The sequence below is a fragment of the Tamandua tetradactyla genome, chromosome 5 (genome assembly GCF_023851605.1).
Source record: "Tamandua tetradactyla isolate mTamTet1 chromosome 5, mTamTet1.pri, whole genome shotgun sequence".
In the NCBI taxonomy this organism is placed as follows: Eukaryota; Metazoa; Chordata; class Mammalia; order Pilosa; family Myrmecophagidae; genus Tamandua; species Tamandua tetradactyla.
The window spans coordinates 2,477,448-2,490,802 of record NC_135331.1 but is presented as its reverse complement, the minus strand read 5'-3'; the positions used below and the strand labels follow the sequence as shown (position 1 = coordinate 2,490,802).

General features: G+C 38.0%; 1 protein-coding gene across 1 annotated transcript in view; it reads right to left on the bottom strand.

The window, feature by feature from the left end:
• Positions 1-13,355, bottom strand: part of STX2 (syntaxin 2) — a 70,651-nt gene that overhangs the window by 3,434 nt on the left and 53,862 nt on the right. The window contains exons 6-9 of the mRNA XM_077159542.1: positions 12,873-12,981; positions 4,220-4,293; positions 3,954-4,091; positions 1,554-1,664 (exon numbers count right to left, since the gene is read on the bottom strand). Of these exons, the coding sequence (XP_077015657.1) occupies positions 1,554-1,664; positions 3,954-4,091; positions 4,220-4,293; positions 12,873-12,981 (432 nt within the window). The remainder of the gene's footprint in view (positions 1-1,553; positions 1,665-3,953; positions 4,092-4,219; positions 4,294-12,872; positions 12,982-13,355) is intronic.

The following is a 13,355-nucleotide window of genomic DNA, read 5'->3' as shown; positions in this document are numbered from 1 at the left end:
AGCCCACAGCACTCCATCAACCTTTGGGAACAAAAATAAAGCAGCCAGCCTTTAGGATACATGCTGTGACAAAGCACCCATGTGTCTCATGAGAAGCTGAAAGAGCTGTGTTGTCTTAGATATCAGGCACTTAATCAAAAAGAGTGTATTTCTGAAATAGGCACTACATTTTTGACCACTTTACTCTAAAGGTTATGTGTGGTTTTCAGCCACCTTAGAAAGCTAGGCTCATTCAGCAGCTAAAAATGGAAATTTACAATATCCATCACCTCTAGCCTTATTAACCAGCCAACCTTTCACTAAAATCCTAACTGAGTTGACACACAGTGAGGAAGGAAGGCCCCTTTTTAATCAAATCCACTCTGTACTGGAACTAAGCCAAGCACTTTGCGTGTGAGTCTATCTGCCACCTCAACATTGAGGTCATCAGTTTAAGACTATATAAAACAACAAAAGAGAAGCACCATGTCTTACATTGCAGAGATAATTAAATCTAGAGATGCCCCAGAACCAGCAGGGTGATACGCTTGCAGGCTGGCACCAAAGCCCTATGTACGTTTTATTTGGGAATGTCGTGTACAATTATTTCTGGTGCGTCTGCACACAATCTGACACTTCACTGTCTCTCACACTGAGCAAGCGTCCCTTCAGTCTCTGCCGACAGCGTACTCTGACCTCCTTAGGGAAACAGGCTCTAAGACGGGCATCAGAAGCCCAAACAGTCCCAGCCAGGAGAGGGGGGAATGCCAGGCGCTGCCCTGGTGCCCACCTTCCTCCACGCCTATACACACCCAAGATTCAGATTTAAATATGTAAATTCGTTTACAAAGCTTAAATCATGCACAGCATCTCTATATATTAAGCGAAAGGAGGTGAGAATGTGGAAAATCTATAATCTTTCAAGTTTCAGAGGAATAAAGCTAAAAATATCTAAGTCAGTAGAATAAGTTTTCACTGTTAGCCCTAGGAACAAACAATTCAGATTGGGTTTGGTAGCCCTCGTTAAATGTCAAGTGTGTGGATCTTAGGGAGAATGAGACCCCCTTTTTTTGAGAGTTTCTTAAAATGTAGTTCTACAAAACATCTTAAGTTCACAGTCTCAAAGAAGGCTCTTCTTTACTCCAAACCAAAGATAAAGCAAGTCATCTAAATAAAGAATAAAATGTCCGTTACATAAAATGCATAGCCAGTGATTTTTAAGGAGAATTTCTAAACCAATCTGTTATGTTTCTCCCTCCAAATAATGACCCAAGAAATGCGGAACACTGTAAAGATCTGAAATTTACCCAGCCTAGGAAAGGGAAATGACACTGGCTCGTGCTTGTGACAGTTTTCAACTACTTAGCACACAAAAGGGTTTATATTCAATATAATCTATGTAACAAATTTCTAAAACTGTGAATAAAAATAACAATTTCAATTTTAAAATAAAACATTTTCATTAAGAAACTTTTATTCTTTAAATATGTATTAGGAAGCTTACATTAATATATTAAAAACTTGAACCCAACGTTAAGTAAAAAGCATTAATAATTCTCAAAAGCCAAACTGACCCGCCTCGCTTTGCTTTGATATTTAATAGCTTTTTTAGTTTCTTCTTTAGCATGTTCAACATAGTCCGCGGCATTCATAACATTTTTTTCTATGTTGTTGATCATTTCACCCTTAAAAGCAAAAATAAAATATAAAAACATTTTCAAGTGACTTAATTACGTATCTGAAGATACCCACAAACATCAATAAGGTTTTTATACCAGCATAATGTGCATGTAATGGGTACTGATTGTTTTTATTTTCACACTTTGGGGATGATAAACAGTGAGACAACTGCAAATGTGCCAATATAAAACAATCAAAATTCAATTTCTAGTTTAAAAAGAACTAGAAGAGACAGTGAACAATGCTGAGGATGAAAGGCATACCAATTAGATTTGGGGTACACTTTAACACGGAACAGTCTTTTTAAAGATGAGCACAGAAAAGGAAAGGAAGCCAGCTCTAGGTTAAATATTTTACTCTGATAGACAAACATATGATACACAAAGAATGGCATCTTTTCCAATGGCAGAAGTAATTGCCATTTCTTTAAAACAGCAGTCAACTAAATGTAGCTTATGTTTGACACTAAGTTGACTAAATGAATGATCAAAAATGTAAGAGAGGATGAACGCAGTGACATGTCAGGGGAGAAAACACCTCACCTGGGTTCTGTCCGCCAGCAGACAGAATCTGCAGCAGCAAAGAAGGCAACATTGAGGAACAACGGACAATTAACTTGTTCATTTGAAATTTAAACTCACTAAATTCTCAACTAGACATCTGTTTTAAATAGACGAGTCTCTATAAGGTAATATTAATTAGACTTCCAAAAGTAAACAATGAAACTAAGAATCTAAGAATACAGTGGTTTTTCTAGTGGAGCCTACCTGAATATAGACAGCATGGAACAATTCTAATTACATTCTAACATATCATAACATCTTTAATTGCTACAAAACAGTCTAGTGCTCTTACTGCGTAACTGGTGTACTTCGGAATGCCTCCTGCCAACAGGAAGCAGTGGTGTCTTATATCCTGGACTGCAGCGGGCCCACCCAAAACAAAGGAGGAGCAAACGCGTTCCACCCGAGTCCCAGGTGGTGGCTGGGTTCTCTGGCAAATGCCTGCCTGGTAGCTGAATTTTTCACCACACTGAAACCACCTCCTTCTACAGGTTCCTGATAGGCAGAGGATGACTCCTATAGGTGGATGGAGTTCTCGTCCTGCTGACATAATCCAGGTGACCACAGAAAATAAGCCCATCAAAGTTGAGCCTTCTTGGATGACTATTTCAGCCAAAACATGTACTGAAACCCATCTCCGTCGGAGTGAAGAAGTGATTTACGTGGGTAGGGTGTGTGTTTGACAAAAATGTGTCACCTTTGCCAGTGGTCAGCTGAACTCTAACTGGCCCACACAATCAGTGAGCGACTGAATCAAAAAGCTCATGTGGTATTTGAAAAATCACGGCAGGACCTTATTCAGGCACAGAAGTAAAAGTGAACAAATCCCCATACCTAACAGATCAGTAGCCTCTTGTATCCGATACTGACTTTTAGATATTCTTAAAATCTTACTAATTTCCTCAGTTCCTTCAATGGGGCCTTTCCCATACCCACTCACTCCCCATTGTGTCACTGGGCACGCTGGGAATGCCATTGATAGGAACAACTTTACCGTTGCCTCATGGACTACAGCTCCGTTGGAGGTATTTTTTTTTTTAATATTTCTCCCAACTATTACTGTAGCGTATGCTTCTTGAAGAAAACTTGAAAAATACATACATTTTAGAGAAGATAATTTAAATTCTCAGTCTCTATCCTTAAGAAAAGAATATTGATATTATGCTATTGGTACATTTCTCTCCTTCTGTGAATACTGTTTTATGCAGCTGAGTTCATAGTATATAAATATTCATGTGTCTGTGTGTGTATATGTGTATATACAGATAACATGTATATTTATATGTGTTTATAAATAGATATATTAATTTGTTTCTCTCTTTTTTTTAGCCTAAATTCTATTATTAACAGCTATATATTTCATTTAAAATTCTCCAGGAGTGGCCAGGCAATGGTGGGGCAGTGGCAGAGCTGCCATGCCAGAGACCCAGGTTCTGTTCCCAGTGCCTGTCCATTAAAAAAAAAAAATTCTCCAGGCGCACACAACGGTGGGCTTGCAAAGATGCCTGGCAGGTGTGCCGGGACAGGCCACAGCTGAACCGAATTAACCAGAACAAGGGCCCTGCTGTTCGAGTCCTTGTTTCTGCGGTTTAAAGACCACATATGGTACTGCAATTAACTCTCAATATTGAGAACGGACCCAAAATAATGGCCTTCCTAGGCAGCGGACTCAAACCTAATACGTACCCAAGTGAGACACCTAGGTTAGGGAGCGAAGGGCTCGGCTCGTACCTGAGTCTCGACAAAAATGGCCATATCCATGAACATTTCATGCAGCTCCCGGATGCTGGTCTCCAGTTTCATGATGTCTTTGCGGCGGGACTCAATTTCATTGAGAGCTTGTCTAGTAATCTGTGAGTCTGATATAATCTTTGAAAAACAAAAATAAAAGAGAATTACTCATGAGTCTATGAATGTTCTGGAAGTTAAAGAAAAATATATAACTCTCTATAGAATTATGTGAATTCATGCAGCTGCACAGAAATATGAGAACTTACATCTGAAGTGAAAATGGAGGGATTCCCACTTTCCAACATTGCTTCTAATTCGTCATCAGTGGTGGTTTTTCCAGCTAAAAGATTCACAATTGAAAATGTCAACAGAATGGGGCATTATTTTAAAATGAGGATTATTCAACCATAAGTTAGCAACGATAATCTCATTAAGTCTACCCTTTCAAATATATTTTTCTCAGGCAAGCATTGATGATGACAAAAATTAACTCAAGACTAAAAAATAGGACAAACTGGAACAATTCATTAAAAACTTTAAACTGAAATGAATAAAATCTAATTTTAATACTAAAGAAAATGCAACCATAAGAAGAAATCAAAATATAATTCTTTTGCCACATGAGTTTTCCTAAAAGTTTAATTTCTTATAGGAAAAGAGGGGTTAAACAAAATTCAGCCCATAATAAATGGATACAAACAGAGACTAAGATATTAGAATCAAATGCTTTAATACTTTCCATGTTTGGGTAGTTAAAATTTTTTCCTTTTGAGCTAAGTATATTAATGATTTCTAAGAAACATGCTCACTGCTGTTTGGGATAACCTAACTGAAAAGCTATTTTTTGAGTTTGTGCCACAAAATACAAAATTAAGAGGACAAGCAAAGACTGGGGAATCCAAGAAGGCCCATAGGGAGCTGGGTTCACTTCTGTCCTGGAGAAACGGACAGGTCAGGCAGAAGCTGTCCACAACAATGGATCTGGGGCTCTGGAGATGGTGGGGAGCGTTCTACAACCCCCAGGACAGCACAGGGTGAAGAGATGGGGTGCCTGCAGCTTCCCGGTGTCCATCTCCCACTCTCGGGGCAGGAAGTGTCCAGTCCTCCACTCTCCAGCCTGCAAGGGAGCTCCAGAACAAAAGGGCAGCGGAGGCTGACTCTCCCAAGGTGGGTGTGGTCTGGCACTGTGCCAGCATTTGGCGAGTGACCCTGCACTGCTGGACCACAGGGGGTTAAACCCACCCCAGCGCAGCTCCACCTCTGGAGTCTGCAGGGGCATCTCTGTCTTCCCAGGGCTGCGGGGAACAGGTGGCCACAGACGCCATCTGCTGGCCGGTGAGGAATGCGCACCTCCAGGAAGACGTCTTAACAGTTTTTAGGCAGAGGGCCCCAGGCTGGACAGCCCAAGAAAGTGCACTTGGGGAGCGGAATTGAAGATTTTTTGGTGTCTTTTCCTGACCTTCTCCCTGGGGCCTGTGAGCTGGTGTGCACCCCCTTCATGGGTCCCTGGCCCTGACCCGGTTGCTTAACACTGAGGAACCAAGTGTCAAAGAAGAAAATTAACACAAATCCAAAATTTAACAGCAAAATCTTTGACAAGATGGAGAATCCGACCTTCAGAGAAAACTCACCAAGACAATCCGATGCCAAGACATCAGCAAAAACACACATATATAAAAAAGAAGATATGGCCCAGTTAAGGAAGCAAATCAAAAAGTCAGGAGACAGAGTATAGAACAACTAAATCAATGTTGTTCAAATAAATCTCCTGAACCAACGCAAGGAGATGGCTAAGGGGACAGAGGATATTAAGAAGATACTAGATGAGCATGGAGCAGAATTTGAAACAATGCCAGGAAAAGTAACAGATCTTAAGGGAATGAAAGCCCAACAGATAAAATTTTAAAATAGGGGGTACAAATAGGGGGTTCAGTGGTAGAATTCTTTTTTTTTTTTGGCTATCAAGAATTTATTGGATCTTGGCTTCCAAGGCCTACAGGCTTGCTTCCTCCAAGGCTCAGAAGCATTCTTGCTGTCTGGCAGTCCTTGTTTCTTTGGCTTTCTTGTCAAATGGCATGTCCTCTGTTTTCTCTTCCAATTTCTGTTGATTTCCAGCTTCTTTTTTTTTTAATTTATTTTATTTATTAAACATACCAACATACAAACACAAACATTCTTACCACATGATCATTCCATTCTACTTATATAATCAGTAATTCACAATATCATCACATAGTTGTATATTCATCATCATGATCATCTGTTAGAGCATTTGCATCAATTCAGAAAAAGAAATAAGAAGAAAACAGAAAAAAATTCATACATAAATGATAGAATTCTTGCCTGCCATGCAGGACACCTGGGTTTGAGTCCCAAAACAGACAAATAGGCAAAGAAAGAAAGAAAAAACAAACAAACAAAAATTCAACAAATGGTGCTGCAATAATGGGATACCCACATGGAGAAATAATGAAATGTGACCCCCACCATACAGTATACAAAAAAATTTTTAAAAATACACTAGAGGTACACAACAGCAGATTTAAAAAGGCAGAAGGAAGGATCAGCGAGCTAGAAGACAACATACACATTCGAACAGACAAAAGAACAGACAGAGAAAAGAACAGAAAACTTGAGCAGGGTCTCTGGGAACTGAATGACAACATGAAAACATTTGCATCACTGGTGTCCCAGAAGAAGAAGAGAGGGAAAAGGGGGAAAAAGGAATAATTGAGGAATGATGGCCAAAACTTCCCAACTCTTATGAAAGGCACTGATATCCAGGTCCAAATTGCACAACATGCCCCAAACCAAAGAAACCCAAACAGACCTACTCCAAGACATATACTAATCAGAATGTCAAATGCCAAAGACAAAAGAGAGAATTCTGAAAGCAGCAAGTGAAAAGTGACCCATTACACACAAGGGATGCCTGATAAGACTAAGCTCCAATTTTTTATCAGAAACCAGGGAGGAAAGAAGGAAATGGTATGATGATTGAAGACACTGAAAGAGAAAATTCAGAACTAAGAATTCTCTATCTGATAAAACTGTCCTTCAGAAGTCGGGGAGGTTAAGACACTCACAGATGAACAGAACCTGAGAGAGCTCATCAACAAGAGACCAGCCCTACAGGAAATACTGAAAGGAAAACGCTGAAAGGAAAGGACAGGAGAGCTAGGCCTGGAGGACAGCGTAGAAATGAAGATTACCAGCAAGGGTAACTAAAAGAGTAAAAAGGGAGATAAAAATCAGAGAGGACAAATAAAAGCCTAAGGATAAAATGGTTGAAGTAAATACAGCCTTTATGGTAATAACATTGAAATGTTAATGGATTAAATCCCCCAATCAAAAGACACAGACTGGCAGAATGGATAAAAAAATATGAGCCATCCATATACTACCTACAAGAGACTTGCCTCAGACCCAAGGATACAAATAGTTTGAAAGTAAAAGGCTGATAAAGATATTCAATGCAAACAGTAATAAAAAAAAAGCTGGTAGCTGGGCAAAACAGACTTTAAATGCAAAGCTATTATAGACTCAAAGAAGGACATTATATAACAATAAAAGGGTAATACAAGAGGAAGAAATAACAATCAAATATAAATGTACCTAACCATGGTGCCCCAAAATATATGAGGCAAACACTAGCAAAACTGAAGGGAGAAACAGATGTATCTAAAATAATAGATGGAGACTTTGGTATATCGCTCACATTGATTAACCATCTAGACAGAGATCAGTAAGGAAACAGAGAACTTGAATAATTTGATAAATGAAGTAGACCTAACAGGAAAGTAAGTCCAGCAAAGTGATGGGTTACAGAACAACATGAAAAAATCAGTAGTGTTTCTATATATGAGTAATAGGCAATGCAAAAATCAATAGTGTTTCTAAACACTAGTAACACGCAATCTGAGGAGGAAATCAGGAAAAACTATCCATTTACAATAGTAACCAAAAGAATCAAATACCTAGGAATAAACAACCACGGATGTAAAGGACCTGTATTTAGAAAACAACAAAGCATTACTAAAAAAAAAAAAAAAAAAATCAAAGAAGACCTAAATAAATGGGAGGACATTCCATGTTCATGGATTGGAAGACTAAATATCGTTAAGATGTCAAATCTATCCAAATTGATTTACATATTCAATGCATTCGCAATCCAAATTCCAACAGCCTACGTTGCAGAATCAGGAAAGCAAATTACCAAATTTATTTGGAGGGCAAGGCCAAATAGCCAAAACATGTTGAAAAATGAAAAATGAAATTGGAGGACTCTCATGGCCTGACTATAAAGCTATAGTAATAAAAACAAACAAACAAACATGGTAATGACATGAAAATAAACACACTGACCAACGGAACAGAACTGAGAGTTCAGAAATAGAGCCCCTCATCTATGATCAATTGATTTAACAAGGCTGCCAAGTTCACCCAATTGGGAAAGAACAGTCTTTTCAACAAATAGTGCTGGGAGAACTGGATATCCACATCTAAGAGAATGAAAGAGGACCCATATCTTACACCTCATATAAAAATTAGCTCAAAATGATCAAAGACCTAAGTATAAGAACTAGGACCATAAAACCTGAGAAGAAAATGTAGGGAAGCATCTTCAAGATCTCATGGTAGGAGGTGGTTTCTTAGACCTAACACCCAAAGCACAAGCAATGAAAGAAGAAATAGACAAATGGGATTTCCTCAAAACTGAATGCTTTTGTGCTTCAAAGGCTTTGTCAAGAAAGTGAAAAGGCAGCTGACTCAATAGAAGAAAAAATCTGAAAACTACATATTGGTAAGTGTTTCAATATCGAGGATATATAAAAGGATCCTACAACTCAATGATAAAAAGAGAAACAACCTAATTAAAAATGGCAAAAGATATGAAGAGACATTCTTCATTTCCACTAGGAGGAAAGCCAGAGGATGAGGCGTGGAGCTGTATGACAGCAAGCGCTCTTCAAGGTGAAAATGTCCCAGAACTGACTGTAGTAAGGAGAACATGACTCTGTAAATATTCTAGAACAGTAATTGCATACAGTAGATGGATTGTATGGTATGTGAACTTACCTCAATAAAACGGCTTTAAAAAATTAAATGATGGTTCAACATAAGAAAATCAATTAATGTAATACACCATATCAACAAATCAAAGCAGAAAAATCACATGATCATCTCAATTGATGCAGAGAAGGCATTTGACAAGATTCAACATCCTTTCCTGCTGAAAACACTTCAAAAGATAGGGATACAAGGGAACTTCCTTAAAATGATAGAGGGAATATATGAAAAACCCACAGCTAATATCATCCTCAATGGGGAAAAATTGAAAACTTTTCCCCTAAGATCAGGAACAAGACAAGGATGTCCACTATCACCACTATTATTCAACATTGTGTTGGAAGTTCTAGCCAGAGCAATTAGGCAAGAAAAAGAAATACAAGGCATCAAAATTGGAAAGGAAGAAGTAAAACTATCACTGTTTGCAGACGATATGATAATATATGTAGAAAACCCAGAAAAATCCACAACAAAATTACTAGAGCTAATAAATGAGTACAGCAAAGTAGCAGGCTACAAGATCAACATTCAAAAATCTGTAGCTTTTCTATACACTAGTAATGAACAAGCTGAGGCGGAAATCAAGAAACGAATCCCATTTACAATCGCAACTAAAAGAATAAAATACCTAGGAATAAATTTAACCAAAGAGACAAAAAACCTATATAAAGAAAACTACAAAAAACTGTTAAAAGAAATCACAGAAGACCTAAATAGATGGAAGGGCATACCGTGTTCATGGATTGGAAGACTAAATATAGTTAAGATGTCAATCCTACCTAAATTGATTTACAGATTCAATGCAATACCAATCAAAATCCCAACAACTTATTTTTCAGAAATAGAAAAACCAATAAGCAAATTTATCTGGAAGGGCAGGGTGCCCCGAATTGCTAAAAACATCTTGAGGAAAAAAAACGAAGCTGGAGGTCTCGCGCTGCCTGACTTTAAGGCATATTATGAAGCCACAGTGGTCAAAACAGCATGGTATTGGCATAAAGATAGATATATCGACCAATGGAATCGAATAGAGTGCTCAGATATAGACACTCTCATCTATGGACATTTGATCTTTGATAAGGCAGTCAAGCCAACTCACCTGGGACAGAGCAGTCTCTTCAATAAATGGTGCCTAGAGAACTGGATATCCATATGCAAAAGAATGAAAAAAGACCCATCTCTCACACCCTATACAAAAGTTAACTCAAAATGGATCAAAGATCTAAACATTAGGTCTAAGACCATAAAACAGATAGAGGAAAATGTTGGGAGATATCTTATGGATCTTACAACTGGAGGTGGTTTTATGGACCTTAAACCTAAAGCAAGAGCACTGAAGAAGGAAATAAACAAATGGGAACTCCTCAAAATTAAACACTTTTGTGCATCAGAGAACTTCATCAAGAAAGTAGAAAGACAGCCTACACAATGGGAGACAATATTTGGAAACGACATATCAGATAAAGGTCTAGTATCCAGAATTTATAAAGAGATTATTCAACTCAACAACAAAAAGACAGCCAACCCAATTACAAAATGGGAAAAAGACTTAAACAGACACCTACCAGAAGAAGAAATACGGATGGCCAAGAGGCACATGAAGAGATGCTCAATGTCCCTGGCCATTAGAGAAATGCAAATCAAAACCACATTGAGATATCATCTCACACCCACCAGAATGGCCATTATCAACAAAACAGAAAATGACAAGTGCTGGAGAGGATGCGGAGAAAGAGGCACACTTATCCACTGTTGGTGGGAATGTCAAAGGGTGCAACCACTGTGGAAGGCAGTTTGGCGGTTCCTCAAAAAGCTGAATATAGAATTGCCATACGACCCAGCAATACCATTGCTGGGTATCTACTCAAAGGACTTAAGGGCAAAGACACAAACGGACATTTGCACACCAATGTTTATAGCAGCGTTATTTACAATTGCAAAGAGATGGAAACAGCCAAAATCTCCATCAACAGAAGAGTGGCTAAACAAACTGTGGTATATACATACGATGGAATATTATGCAGCTTTAAGACAAGATAAACTTATGAACCATGTAATAACATGGATGGACCTAGAGAATATTATGCTGAGTGAATCTAGCCAAAAACTAAAGGACAAATACTGTATGGTCCCACTGATGCGAACGGACATTCGAGAATAAACTTGAAATATGTCATTGGTAACAGAGTTCAGCAGGAGTTAGAAACAGGGTAAGACAATGGGTAATTGAAGCTGAAGGGATACAGAATGTGCAACAGGACTAGATACAAAAACACAAAAATGGACAGCACAATAATACCTAATTGTAAAGTAATCATGTTAAAATACTGAATGAAGCTGCATCTGAGCTATAGGGTTTTTTTTTGTTTTTGTTTGCTTGTTGGTTTGTTTGTTGTTGTTGTTTTTTACTATTACTACTACTTTTATTTCTTTTCTTTATATTAACATTTTATATCTTTTTCTGTTGTGTTGCTAGTTCCTCTAAACCGATGCAAATGTACTAAGAAACAATGATCATGCATCTATGTGATGATGTTAAGAATTACTGAGTGCATATGTAGAATGGTATGATTTCTAAATGTTGTGTTAATTTCTTTTTTTTTCTTTCCGTTAATAAAAAAAATAAAAAAATTAAAAAAAAAAAAATTAAATGGACAACTATGATAATGAAAATATCATTTGTGAATGCTCACAGCAGCATAATTCATAATAGCCACAAAGCGGAAACAACTCAAGTGTCCACCAAGTGATGGACAGACAGACAGAATGTGGTCCATCCACACAACAGAGAACTATCCAGCTCTAAAAGGGAATGAAGTGGTGATACCTGCGACACTGAGGAGGAACCGTGGAAACACGCTGAGCAAAAGGAACCAGGTAAAGAGGAACAAACCTTGTAAGGCTCCCCTTATACGAAAGGTCCAGGAGAGGTAAATTCAGAGAGAAAGAAAGCAGATTGGGGATTACAGGGGCAGGGGAAGGAGAACAGGAACCAAGCAACTGACAATGTGGACACGGTTTTTTGGGGGGTGATGAGAATTTCCTAAAATTGATTGTGCTGATAGTTGCACAGCTCCGAATACACTAAAAAACACTGACTCACACACTCTAAAAACCATTCATGTGCTATGTGAATTATTAAAATGTCACCTAGTGGAAATACATTTAAAGTCAGTAAATTGCAAAACTCATTTACTTAATTGTATACTGTTTTGGAGGACAGAATTCTCAAGCAAATTAAAAATCTATTCAAAACAGGTCTATAAGAAGATTCCTTGAGTTTTTCCTTGCATTTAAGAAAGATGAAATCTGTTTTTAAATAGTTTAAAATATCATCATTAATACTAAAAATAACTGTTCATGTCTCTTATTAACAAAGTTCTTCCCATGTCCACCAACATAATTTAAAGCTGTGATTGCAAAGCTAAATCTTACTGGCTAACTAGTATGTTACTGCCCCGGCTCCAGGAGGTACAGAAATGCCGGAGACCCAGGGAAAACTATCTTCCGACCATGATGGGAGGAGGTGGTGGGGCACAAAAAAATCATTTAAAGAAATAATGGCTGAAACTTTCCCAAAGTTGATTAAAACCCTAAAAGCAATTGTAACTAAAAGTAATTTAAAGTTCACTCACCTAGCATTTTCTGAAAGATTTAAATAAATAATAGCTTGAATTGATTCAAAGAACAGGTTACAATAGAAGGTCTTTATATTTTACAATATTGGCAAAAAATAAAAATAAAAAAAGAGATGGAACAACATCTTCAGATTTAAAGTACCTTGAAGTGAGATATTAAGAGAAAAAAAACCCCACATTTTTAACCAAAACAGCCTTTTCATTTACTCACTGATCTCTAGCTGACGCTGTATTCGTCCTTTGCTTCGCTCCCGAAACACAGTCTGTGCTTCATTGTATTCTGTCATGACTTCCACAAATTTCCGAGACAGTACTGAGTGCTAATAACACAGGAAAAAAATTAGAATAATGTAATACGGTCATTTCATCTATTGCAAATTACATGTAAGACATAAAACAGTACATTTCAAAAACTGAAACTATTACACTATTCCTTCAAAGAAGAATGAGAGAACTTGCCCCATGCCAGAATCCATGCTGAGAAGTTCCTGTGGATTGGCTGACCTGTCTTCACAATGACCCTCCTGGGCTGTCACTAGCCTTCCTCCACCCCCATCTCCAGACGAGGTCAGGTAGTGAACTCCTCCAGAGAGGCTTTTTTTTTTTTGTATGCTTTATGGTGGGGGTCATATTTCATTCTTTTTCGATGTGACTATCCAGTTATTGCAGCACCACCTGTTTACCTTTTTGGGGG